At 34.8% G+C, this 14,126-nt stretch overlaps 1 protein-coding gene across 15 annotated transcripts in view; it reads right to left on the reverse strand.

The window, feature by feature from the left end:
• MYCBP2 (MYC binding protein 2) overlaps positions 1-14,126 on the reverse strand; it is a 269,203-nt gene that overhangs the window by 72,234 nt on the left and 182,843 nt on the right. For 10 of the 15 annotated variants that reach the window (XM_036893768.2, XM_036893765.2, XM_036893772.2 and 7 more), the window contains 4 exons: positions 9,072-9,169; positions 8,253-8,369; positions 7,400-7,540; positions 1,386-1,460 (listed from right to left, as the gene is read on the reverse strand). In XM_036893768.2, coding sequence (XP_036749663.1) covers positions 1,386-1,460; positions 7,400-7,540; positions 8,253-8,369; positions 9,072-9,169 — 431 coding nt within the window. The remainder of the gene's footprint in view (positions 1-1,385; positions 1,461-7,399; positions 7,541-8,252; positions 8,370-9,071; positions 9,170-14,126) is intronic. The other 5 variants (XM_036893773.2, XM_036893771.2, XM_036893774.2 and 2 more) reach the window with 2 other exon arrangements.

Below are 14,126 nucleotides of genomic sequence, written 5' to 3' on the forward strand. Positions count from 1 at the left end.
CTTCTGTGTACCTATGACTTAAACTGAATATATGGTTGGTTGGTCAAGGAAAATTTTAAGCCCACTATTGCCTTCACACAATACTTAATAAATTTCATTGTGGTGATGAAAAGTCACCAATTTTTATTTATACAAATATGTACTTTAGACAGTATTTATTTACACTTACTGTAATTATCATACCATATTTATTCAACATTCTTTAGTTATATGTTGGCGTTTATGGAAATGAGAATTTTAAATACTGAGAAACAGACTACATTTGCAATCTAAAATAAACTTACAACATGCATTTTATATACCCATGCATGTATACTGTGAAAACATATATGGGCACAACCATAGGAATACAAAAAGGATACAAGTTAAAAAAAAATGGAGAGTACAGTGCAAACTTGAAATTGTGTACTACACTCACATGATTTTCAGTAAACAATTTAAAATGTCTAATTGTGAATGATCAATTTTAGTAAATACATCATATTTCATAGTTAGAAGAGACAGTCTTATTTACAACTAATTTTTGAATAATTACATGATATCAAAATTATATCAGAACAAACATTAATATACTGAAAAAAATAATTTCACTGGTATTTAATGATATACAGAGCACTTAATTAGGTTATAACAGTATTTCCAACTTTTTTGATCATTCAGGGTAACCTTGACAGTTAGGTCTTGGCAAAAACTAATAATAGTTCATTGCAAGTTAGTCACTGAACGGCAATATATGAGAAGTTTTACTAAAATATCTAGTATTTGACTGAATAATTAAAGAAACCATATAAACTAAGAAATGTAAAGCAGTCTATCCAATTTTTTAATACTAAATAATATTAAAGATCTGATAGATACAAAATCATAGAACTGTGCCTGTCATTCTCAAGCAACCCTAAAATACATGTTTATTCAATACAGAAATACAAGGCCTGGGCACCAGAGTAGTAAATTGATGAGTTGCATTGTCATTTTTTTCCCCCTTGCATCCCCACCCCATTCTCAGGTGAACATTCCAAAGGGCATTGTGAAAGGCTAGGGAAATAAATACAGAAGATCCACAGGTTGGAAATCTCCACTTAAATAAGCAAGTTCTGAAAAAGATAGACTTGGATGCAGTTGTTGGAGAAACCAGTCATAAAATTAAAGATAGCAAATTTGAAGTCACATAAAAGTTTAACGTAAACTAATAATACATTCTTTGGTAGAAGTAGAGGGAAAAGGATTAGAAGGGAAACTCAATTGCAGCACTTCACATAGATCTTTTTTGGTAAAATATATATTTTATTAATCTTAAGCAAAGGCTTCAAAAAATATAAGGCAAAATGTGTTACACATGCTGAAATACCTGAAGAATGTATGACTGTTCCTTACAGTTAACTCACCTGGGGGAAAAAAGCTTTGGAAGTCCATGAAAATACGTCCAAATCCCTGACTCCTTGGCTAGCATTAAAGATATTCTGAGCGACAAAGTTTAAGAAAGAAAAATATCAACAAAGAAAGGGAACAGGAGATCATCTGCAGAAGATGCGTTTATAGTAACAACATTGTTCTGTATTCTAGCACCAGCACTGAGGTATTATTTTACTAAAGGGAAACTGAAGCCACCTGAGTAAACCACACACCAAAAATATTCTGATAAATTAGTTTTTGTCAAAAGCTCTCCATGGATATAGTGTGTCATGCCATTTACTAAAATTAAGATCCAGACATTGATTTGAAGCCTAAGACAGTCAATGCAAGAAGGAAACCTTACAGCTCCTTTAAATGATGATGTATCTGTTCCCATACAAGCCAGATTTGCTTTGTGACAGAAAACGGGTTGCTATTTGATAAAGAAAATGTGAATAATGTAGATTGTGTAGATTCAACTGTTATTACAAATAATGACGGCATGTAGTATATGTGAACTAGTTTTCACTTTTTTAAAATACAAAAATTGAAAATATCTAAAAGTAAAATAAAAAATCTAAGTCATTAAAATTGAAAATTTTTCAATTATCCTCTCTTCTATAAATGGGAAAAAAACCAGAAATGTTACTGAAAGCTGTTAACAAACTTCTTAAGGAAAGCATACAGAAAAACATATAATCTGAGTCTTTTACCAAAAAACAGGTCTAAGTTTTCTCCATCTCAAAGTTTAGGAAATGTACAAAGCATTTAGGATCTCTACATTAACTTCTAAATATATTTTGTTAAAGAACAACCAATTCACAGGAGCATGGTTTCAGAAAAAAATAACGTTTTCACAAAATGTCTTAATGAAATTTAAGTGGTATACATTTTATATATATATATAATGCTATTGAATATTTGAATATTTTTATCTGATCTGAAATTAAAATCTTTCCAGTGAGTATCAATTATACAATTTTACATTCAAAATGTTAATAAAAGCTGTCATCATCCAAAACTTCAACACAAAAGAAGTAACACAATTCCTAACCGATTAATACACTGTTTTAGATTACTAGAATTTAATATTCTCTAGTTCTACATTTTCCTAATGTATAGCATATAGACTGATGTAGATACACACCCAAAAACATACATAAATGCTAATTTAGAAATGTAAAACAAAAAAGTCAGAATAAATGAGTTTCTAGTAATTTACCTCCAAATAAACATAAACAAAACCAAAACCAAAACCAACCATCACTCAATTCACATCTAAAAATGTATATAGGACAGGGTCCTTTTCCTTTAGTTGAAGTGGAAACATGTTGCAAAGCATTTTGAAATGCTACTTTTTGGGGAGAAAGATGTCCTTACTAGTTCATCCATATATATATATATATATATATATACATTTATGAAACATTTTCTCAATGTTTTTTCTCCACTAAGAATAGTGTTGCAGACCTTTTGACATACAACAGTATCAAGTTTTTTTTAGCATTTTCTATTTTTTGGCATAAACTATTCTAGTATTAAAAGCAATTGTGAAAAGCAACACAGATGAAGTTAGTGATAAAGAAACAATGGTAACTGACTATTTCAAGCTTGTACCTCTTTTATTTCAATGTGCAAATATAAGTATTTGCTGAGTCTGAACCACATGAGGAAACATGTACAATGACCTTAAAGTGATGTAACTGCTAAACATGGTAATAAATTGCCAATGATATCCATTTTGTACATGTTAATTATATGCAGATTCAAATTTGACACTTCTTTGCTTCTGTTCTGCATTTGCTGAAAATTGTTACTCCTCACTGGTTCACAGAAATATTACTTTCAAAATACCTTGTCCTAATAAAATTGATTTTATCAAGTATCAAAAGGTACCAAATGGAAAGATGGGGTTTCAAAATAAAATATGCTTCCATAGTTTTTCAAAAATTTAGGAAAGTTACTATAAAAGTATGGACATGTATGAAAATACTAATTTGTCCAAAGTCTCAATTCCTTACTATTAAAATATATAAATTATTTTCATTTTGTGTAATTTCCTAGACTAACATGAGTACCACTATTTGTGTATATGTGTGTCAGTGTACATATATACACAAAAACATCTACACACATATCTAGAATAATCAAAATCATTTCATTCTCAAAGATTATTTTAAGGCAAAAAATTCTGTTTAGAAATTAGAAAATTAAAGCACACTAAAAACCTAACTAAGTTAATGAACTCAAAATTGTAACTCTAAGCTGATAATCTTTCAAGGCATTGAAGAGACCAAATAAGTAGATAATTTTCATAGTGAAAATACATGACCAAACATGCCAAATGCTCATGCAAAAAAGAATAATGATAATAATTATTTCCTTGCGCTAGATAAGCACAGGGTTAAGAAGTGCTGCTTTATTTATAGTGAAAAAGAGCACCTCAAGAAAATTAAACATAGCATATATACAAATAATTAGTGATGCTTTAATTGCTTCAATCTCATTCTGTTTAAGAAACTTAAACACCTAGCTGAAGTATGAAATGATGCTTTTAATAACCACTGGACGGCATATTTACTGATGGTAATATTAAGTAAATAGTATTTACTAAGACTAAAAAACAGGTTATACATATACATACACACAAATCTTTTAACAAAAGAAAAGCAAGAAATTTGGAGTGTGAAAGCTGTGAGAACTAACCATCATCAGATTTCCCAAAAGAATGAAATTGTATATAAAATGCAAGAAACATTTGCAAATTTTACCAATTACCCTGGATAATGCTATAAAAGAGACTACTGAAATATTTTTTGATACGCCTTCACCTTTCCTGCAAAGCTTCAAGGCTCCCAAATTCAGAAAAATCAACCTACTTTCTGTATGTGAACACAGAATCTGTATGTGTTTTGTATAAATGTGTGGAGATGTTCAGAGAGCCAGGTTGCTTCTGCAAGAATTCAGATGATATGGGAATTATAAAGATATCTCAGAACACTTCTAATGAGGTATCATCTACTTTCCTTGAAGGAAACTTTCTCTACTACTCAACATCTTTCACATGTTGGAAGACCTCATTTTTTGACAAAGTATCCAAAGAACTGGGCCAAAGGTTTCAAGTCACTGACACCTCCTATCCTAGAAGTAAACATGTTTGCAGAAAATTTAAGCTCTATTCTAGGTAGTCAATTGTCTCCCACGTCATGTGCATAGTCTCTTTTTTTACTTATGTTTTCCCTGATACATGAAACATTCTGCTAGCCTAAATTTTGGAGTTTATAAATCTTTAGAATCTTCATTTAAAATCAACATATATTATGGTATTCATCCTCATTCAACCATTTAAGGTTCTGAGTATTCATATTTATTTAATTTGGGAGTTCTATCTAAAGTAATATGATTTTTATAGCTCTACTTACTTTATCCTTTCATAACGATATTTATCCTGCTCTTTCCACTAGATTAAGGGTTACTAAACATAAAAGCAGGGACTTTGGAAATACATCAGCTGGGATTCTATAACCAGCTCCACTACTTTCTATTTGTGATTTTGGGAGAGTAGCTATCTTTTGTCATTGGAAAAATTTTAAGTGGCATGATCATAACAAATGCCAAGAACTAAAATTTAGTATTCAGCAAATGTTGAAAGCCCACTTTCAACATTTTGTGAGCAAAATGTAATATTTAACATTTTGGACAAACCAAATATAAGTAAGAAGGGATCCTTAAGGAGTCCTTACTGTTAAGGAGCTTAACAACAGAAATAAAAGGCACAGAAATACAAATGGGCTGAAGGCAAGAAAACAAACTGAACATCACGGGTAGTTGGAGAAAGCAGTAAACCTTTTCTACTTTTACAGATGAAGTGCTCCCTGAAAAGGGGGAGGAAAACGTAACCTCCCAGTACTTTGCTTCCCTCCCCCCACTCCTTTGCTTCACCATATCAACTATTTATCAGTTCCCCAAAACAGCTCCTCCTTTTAACTTTGAATATGTGATTCCCTGCCTAGAAACTCTTCCACTCTTGCTTGGCAACTTTTCTTCAAGACCTCCTCAAATGTCACCTCCTACGTGAAGCCATTCTATAACTTATCACAATTGTAATTTACCTATTTGAATATGGTACATTTGTCACATTATACAGTGAGCACCCCAAGAGGAGAAACTGTACTCTACCTATTAATATTTCATCCCTTCCTGCTGCCTCTTCACCTAACACCTACTTTCGTACATAGTAGGGATATTTGGTATTTGGCACAAAATAAAGACTCAATAACTATTTGTTGAATGAACAATTAATGAATCAATAACTACAGCATTGTGGGAAATACAGAGAAGAAAAACATCAGCAGAAATGTTTGAGTCTGCTTAACAAGGAAAATATTAGAAAAACTAGAAAAAAAAATGGAAGTGAAAACAACGTAATAAATAAACAACATAAACAAAGACTCTGAAGTGTAAAACAAAGCAGTGTGTTCTGAAAAGGGAAAGTTCTTAGACTGTGAGTACCTCACAAAAAAGGATGTGCATTCATCATATTTATCTGTATTCTTCTCACTGATTTAAAAATATTTAAAAAAATAGTCATAATATGAATGTCTAATGCTATTTAATCTCTAAACCAGAGCATTACTAAAGTGCTAAAACAGGCTTAGAGTCATATTTGAACTAAATTAGAATGCTATTATTTCTTAGTAATGATGTTTAAATGGACTATTGCTAGGCAAGCTGAAATTTAATGAAGTACATATCTACCATATCTACAATGAAAACAAGGGTTCTACAATATGAGTTAATAAACAAAACAGTGCAACAAAAATCACTTTAAAGTTTATTCTAAAAAATTATTTATGGTAAATTTTTATTTTACTTTTTTTACATAGCTCATCAAATATTTAGTCAGTGCTCAAATATCCAGTCCCCGTCCCCACTTTCCCCAACAGTTTTTTCAAGTCAAGATCCAAATGAGGTAGTACACATTGATGCGAATGCAAATTTTTTAAACTGAAATGGTTGAAGAAATAAATGTAAAGTTTGCTGAAGCAGCTTTTTGGTACTTTTGCATCTTTTTAATTTAGAGGCATCTGTCTTGGATTATTTCTAATTTTATTTCAAATCTCCCAGCTTTCATTTTTTTTATAGAGTGGTGTGTTAGAATTATCAGCCATAATTACATTTGATTACATAATTACATAAATGGACTGATGTTAAAAGGAGAGTAGGTAGAAAGTACTTTTCTGGGAGTAAATGTACTAAGAGATGAAAGGAAGATGTAGCAAGATTCATTTATTTAGCTATTTATTAGCAGTGTCCCAAGGAGTACACCATATATTTAATGGTGATAAAAAGGAAGAAAATTCACACTTTTCTGTTATAAAAAGAGCTGTGGGTTATGATCATGTTTGTTGACAAAGCAATCACATGAACACTGGCTGGAAGTATTCTACTGCAACTGCTAAAGAGGTTCAATGAATTTCCCTGACACTAGGATTTAGCTTCAACTAGAACATGCTATATATAGCATCTTAAGTCTAAAAATCCATCTTAACGTAATAGTATTATAAGCCAAGAAAGAAAAGACTCAAACTTAAGATGAAACACAGAGCACAAATTACAAAATACCAACACAAAAAAACAAATGTTATGTATGTTTTGCAATGTACAATATTTAATTCATAATCTTAGTTTGGAATTCATTCAGTCTGTGTGAATAAAAAAGGAAAAAAAGAAAGTGTCCATCCTTAATCCCTACCACTCTGAAAGGAATTCAGTGGGCCTAGTTTTAATCTACTACTTCCTGCCTATGATGGATCATAGTATTAAAGTCCTTAGGCTTGCCAAACTTCACCTTCATACACAGAAACTCTTAAGAATTCAAGTACCTACAAAGAAAACATTATTTAGTTGTGGTTTACCTCAGAACTGAAAAGCCTTAATTAAAGAAAGGCCTGTAAATGAGGAAAGACCGTACCTATAATGCTTTTTAAAACCACCTTTTACTTACGTCAACAGGGACCAGAAGACTCTTGCCAAGATGCTGATTAAAAGAGAGGCACCAGGCTTCCGTGTAACCATTCATGTTGGGAACATACTTCTTTATTGTCTCATCATTCAGTCTCAACCATACACCGTCATCATTGTGGATCTATGGGAAATCAGCAACAAAAACAAGCCATGCCCACCTGTAACTCCTAAGAGGCTAGCAAGGGCTGAAAGTCTACAGAGCACAAAAAAATGGTGGACATGGAGATTAACCATCTAGGTTTTTGCAGAAGGTAAATACAGTATGAGAGAACCTTTAAGGAAAAAAGCAGCAAGGAATGCCAAGCAATACTGTAGTTCACATGGTGAGATTGTAAAAGCAACGTCACTTAGTAGTAAAACCACACAGAAATCACACTTCAGATAAATAGTTTAAACATACAATCAGATGTTTCCCCAAAGAACATAAGTCTTCCTTTCCTTCAATTTAGATTTTAATAATCAGAAGTTCCTTGGTTGTATTACTAGAAAAATGTACTGTCCAAAGTAAAGCAATACCATAAAGACATAAAAACAAGCAACATTTTAAAAAAATTCAGAGAAACTACCCATTTTCAGTGAGCACTGTAGAGATTCTGACTACTATGTTAACTGAATTCCTTTCATGTTGAAAATACAATTTTAGTTACTTTACTGATAAAGAAAAATAAATCCTTGAAACTCAATGAACAACTGCTGCAAAAACAATTTTCTAAACATTATACGAAATGCTTAAAAACATATTCTAACAGAAAACTTAGTAGTCTTATTATTGTGCAAACAATGCAAAAACTTTCTGTACAAAATTTATTACTAAGTGTTTCTTTACAAATTACCTCATCAATAAAAGTGATAGTTCCATTGACTTTCACTATGCCTATCTGCTCACTCTGAAGGGAAGGGTGGCTACGGATACGGAGCCCTGCACTGTCCTTGGCCACAAATTTTCGAACCTGAGAAAGGCAAAGATAGACAGTTGACACAAGGAAAATCACGAAACAAGAGATCCTACACGTAGTAAGAGATAAAATTAAACAGGCCTGAAAGTATTATAATTCTGAGAAAGTTTCCAAAATTATTTGCAGCTAGCTTCCATGTGCACATAACAGTGGTTTATTTTTAACAATAGAACTTCCATAAATATTAAAGTGTACATTACTGGAAAAAATTAGAAAATTATTAATAGATATTTATAATTTCCTTTCTAAATTTTGAAGATATATGATAAAAGAGAAAAGAGAACTACTGTTTTCCTTTTAGAAAGGTATGATAAATTCTGTTATTAATTTTTCCTTTTCAATAAGTATATCACTAAAATTCCTATACTTACTCATTAGCTTTTAACAGCACAGGAGACTTACCTTATAAACTTTATACACTTAATTTCAGTGGGCTTTTTATTAATTGCAAACTCGCAACAACAGAAAGTACACAAGCTATAATTACTACAGCATTATACAAAGAGGCCAAAGAGTACAGGTTCTACCATTCAGAAATGATTAGAATTACCATGAACTCTTTCACATTTATTTAGGGATATTTAGAATTCCAATACTGAAATCAAGTAATATATTAGACATTTGAGGGCCAGCTAAAAGCATCAATGAAAAAAATGAATAAATCTCTAACCTATTCTGATTTCATTCTACACTAACCTTATTTGGTTGAGGTTCAGTCTTTGGTTTGACCAGCTGGGTTCCTGGTGGTATCATCCCTTTTGGTGGATCTTTTACTTTTACTTCTAGGCCAGCATCTGTTAAGAAAAGGAATGTAACGCTAACATTTGATAATACAAGGAAGGGAGAATCCTTAAGCTTAAACATTTACACATTCACAGGCTATTTAAGTAATTAAAACAAATATCTGAATACTATCCTTTTAAGGTGGTTGATATTTAATAGCTAAAAAACAGAAATAGTTTAAAAAATGGCTTTGAGATTCCAAATGGGTGTCTCAAAGATTCCAGGAAAAGAGGAGGAGCTCCTATTATTCTTTATCTGGAACATATGAAATGATGCTGAAAAAAACAAAAATAATAAAAAGAGAAACTTTTGTGTGATTAAATGTTATGTCACAACATCAGTTCAGAGCACCACTCATCATCTATAACAGTCATCTTTACGATTAACAGGCAGCATGGCACAGGCGTTAAAAGCTGGGTCCTCACACTAGACCATCTTGGTTGTTCCCACATCTGCCAATAATGTTTGACTTTCTGTGCCTCAATTTTTTCATCTATACATTGGGAGCAAGAGTAGCATCTACCTCACTGAGCTGTTTTGAGATCTAAAACATTTAAGGCAGGCATGAAACAGTGCTGGACATACAATAAATGCTCAATAAATGTCAGCTATTATTTTAATGAATTACTATCTGTCTTAGCTTACGGTCAGGAAGGTGATGGCCTCCTGACAGTCTGGTCCCTTGGAAGAAAGCTGAGTTAGGAAGGTAGAGATGAAAATTAATAATTCTAAGTGAATAGGAATATTTTTCTTTAGTTTTCTTCCAAAAAATAAATATAAATGGATTTTTCTACTCTACTTTGTATCAGTTTCCTTCACCCTACTATTAGTGAAGATGAAGTCATTCCTGACTACCTTCACTTTTGAATTCTCGTAATTTGTGTCCCTTGCAGAGTGCTACTTAAATTCCACTTCATTTGATTTTGTTTGTGGGTTTTACATTGCAATTACCAGCACATTGTTAATGCCTGACAGGAACTATCTTACCTAGAACAACGTTTTGCTTAGAGCGAACAAAAGTCTGCTGAACTCAAAAGGCTTTACAGATATGTTGAAATAAAGAACAGTGCAGCAAAGGCTGGGGATAAAGGTTTCTAGAATGTTATAGATAAATTTGATATATCTGATTCTATATTCCATACAGTTACATCAATGTACAGTACCGCTTTACCTTCACTGTAAAAACAAACTATTTAAACCAGAGTTTCTCAAAGAGAATTATTTTGGTGGCATGTTAAACAGTATTATTTTTATTTCTACCCTGTCTCCCTCTTCTTCACATGCAAAGGTCTCATGATAAGAATTATACAAAGTTAGGAGGGGGCGGAAAATGGCGGCGTGAGTAGAGCAGCGGAAATCTCCTCCCAAAACAACATATATCTATGAAAATATAACAAAGACAACTCTTCCTAGAATAAAGATCAGAGGACACAGGACAATATCCAGACCACATCCGCACCTGAGAGAACCCAGCGCCTCGCGAAGGGGGTAAGATACAAGCCCCGGCCCCGCGGGAGCCGAGCGCCCCTCCCCCCAGCTCCCGGTGGGAGAAGAGCAGGCAGAGCGGGAGGGAGACGGAGCCCAGGGCTGCCGAACACCCAGCCCCAGCCATCCGGGCCAGAGTGTAGGGCCCTCGATACTGGGAAAACAGGGCAGCAAGAACAGTGAGCAGGCACTGGAGGCTGGGCGACAGAGGACATAAGAAAAGCGCGCCACCATTTTTTTTTTTTTTTTTTTGCTTTTTTGCTGCTTTGTTTTGGCGAGCGCTGTTTGGAAGTCTTAAAGGGACAGGGACCCCAATATTAGGGAAACAGGGCAGAAAGACCGGTGAGCAGAGGCCTGAGGCTGGCACCGGAGAATAAAGAAAAACGAACGACCACCTTTTTTTTTTTTAAATAAAAATTTTTTTTTTTTTTTAATTAAAAAAATTTTTTTTCTTGTTTTTTTTTGTGGTCGTTGTTTTGTTTTGGCGGGTGCTTTTTGGAAGTCTTAAAGGGGCAGGGCGGGCCACTTAATCCAGAGGTAGGGAATCCGGGACCTCTGGGCACCCTAACCCCTGGGCTGCAGGGAGCAGGGAGGCCCCTTACGGAGATAAATAGCCTCCCAGCAGCTCCTGCTCCAACGCGACTCCACCATTTTGGAGTAGCTGCCCGAGCCAGGCCACGCCCACAGCAACAGCGGAGATTAACTCCATAGCAGCCGGGCAGGAAGCATAAACCCTGTCTGCGCGCAGCTGCGCAGCACAAGCCACTAGAGGCCGCTGTTCTCCCAGGAGAGGAGGGCCACAAACCAACAAGAAAGGAAGTCCATCCAGCCGTCACTCGTCCCAGTTCTGCAGACTATTCCTATCACCATGAAAAGGCAAAGCTACAGGCAGACAAAGATCACAGAGACAACACCAGAGAAGGAGACAGACCTAACCAGTCTTCCTGACAAAGAATTCAAAATAAGAATCATAAACATGCTGACAGAGATGCAGAGAAATACGCAAGAAAAATGGGATGAAGTCCGGAAAGAGATCACAGATGCCAGAAAGGAGATCGCAGAAATGAAACAAACTCTGGAAGGGTTTATAAGCAGAATGGATAGAATGCAAGAGGCCATTGATGGAATTGAAATCAGAGAACAGGAACGCATGGAAGCTGACATAGAGAGAGACAAAAGGATCTCCAGGAATGAAACAATATTAAGAGAACTGTGTGACCAATCCAAAAGGAACAATATCCATATTATAGGGGTCCCAGAAGAAGAAGAGAGAGGCAAAGAGATGGAAAGTATCTTAGAAGAAATAATTGCTGAAAACTTCCCCACACTGGGGGAGGAAGTAATCAAACAGACCACGGAAATACACAGAACCCCCAACAGAAAGGATCCAAGAAGGGCAACACCAAGACACATAATAATTAAAATGGCAAAGAGCAAGGACAAGGAAAGAGTGTTAAAGGCAGCTAGAGAGAAAAAGGTCACCTATAAAGGGAAACCCATCAGGCTAACGTCAGATTTCTCAACAGAAACCCTACAGGCCAGAAGAGAATGGCATGATATATTTAAAACAATGAAACAGAAGGTCCTTGAACCAAGGATACTGTATCCAGCACGACTATCATTTAAATATGATGGTGGGATTAAACAATTCCCAGACAAACAAAAGCTGAGGGAATTTGCTTTCCACAAACCACCTCTACAGGACATCTTACAGGGACTGCTCTAGATGGGAGCGCTCCTAGAAAGAGCACAGCACAAAACACCCAACATATGAAGAATCGAGGAGGAGGAATAAGAAGGGAGAGAAGAAAAGAATCTCCAGACAGTGTATATAACAGCTCAATAAGCGAGCTAAGTTAGGCAGTAAGATACTAAAGAGGCTAACCTTGAACCTTTGGTAACCACGAATTTAAAGCCTGCAATGGCAATAAGTACATATCTTTCAATAGTCACCCTAAATGTTAATGGGTTGAATGCACCAATCAAAAGACACAGAGTAACAGAATGGATAAAAAAGCAAGACCCATCTATATGCTGCTTACAAGAAACTCACCTCAAACCCAAAGACATGTACAGACTAAAAGTCAAGGGATGGAAAAACATATTTCAAGCAAACAACAGTGAGAAGAAAGCAGGGGTTGCAGTACTAATATCAGACAAAATAGACTTCAAAACAAAGAAAGTAACAAGAGATAAAGAAGGACACTACATAATGATAAAGGGCTCAGTCAAACAAGAGGATATAACCATTCTAAATATATATGCACCCAACACAGGAGCACCAGCATATGTGAAACAAATACTAACAGAACTAAAGGGGGATATAGACTGCAATGCATTCATTCTAGGAGACTTCAACACACCACTCACCCCAAAGGATAGATCCACTGGGCAGAAAATAAGTAAGGACACGGAAGCACTGAACAACACACTAGAGCAGATGGACCTAATAGACATCTATAGAACTCTACATCCAACAGCAGCGGGATATACATTCTTCTCAAGTGCACATGGAACATTCTCCAGAATAGACCACATACTAGGCCACAAAAAGAGCCTCAGAAAATTCCAAAAGATTGAAATCCTACCAACCAACTTTTCAGACCACAAAGGCATAAAACTAGAAATAAACTGTACAAAGAAAGCAAAGAGGCTCACGAACACATGGAGGCTTAACAACATGCTCCTAAATAATCAATGGATCAATGACCAAATCAAAATGGAGATCCAGCAATATATGGAAACAAATGACAACAACAACACTAAGCCCCAACTTCTGTGGGACACAGCAAAAGCAGTCTTAAGAGGAAAGTATATAGCAATCCAAGCATATTTAAAAAAGGAAGAGCAATCCCAAATGAATGGTCTAATGTCACAATTATCGAAATTGGAAAAAGAAGAACAGATGAGGCCTAAGGTCAGCAGAAGGAGGGACATAATAAAGATCAGAGAAGAAATAAATAAAATTGAGAAGAATAAAACAATAGCAAAAATCAATGAAACCAAGAGCTGGTTCTTCGAGAAAATAAACAAAATAGATAAGCCTCTAGCCAGACTTATTAAGAAGAAAAGAGAGTCAACACAAATCAACAGTATCAGAAACGAGAAAGGAAAAATCACGACGGACCCCACGGAAATGCAAAGAATTATTGGAGAATACTATGAAAACCTATATGCTAACAAGCTGGGAAACCTAGGAGAAATGGACAACTTCCTAGAAAAATATAACCTTCCAAGATTGACCCAGGAAGAAACAGAAAATCTAAACAGACCAATTACCAGCAACGAAATTGAAGAGGTAATCAAAAAACTACGAAAGAACAAAACCCCCGGGCCAGATGGATTTACCTCGGAATTTTATCAGACATACAGGGAAGACATAATACCCATTCTCCTTAAAGTCTTCCAAAAAATAGAGGAGGAGGGGATACTCCCAAACTCATTCTATGAAGCTAACATCACCCTAATACCAAAACCAGGCAA

Source organism: Manis pentadactyla, chromosome 17 (genome assembly GCF_030020395.1).
Source record: "Manis pentadactyla isolate mManPen7 chromosome 17, mManPen7.hap1, whole genome shotgun sequence".
Lineage (NCBI taxonomy): Eukaryota > Metazoa > Chordata > Mammalia > Pholidota > Manidae > Manis > Manis pentadactyla.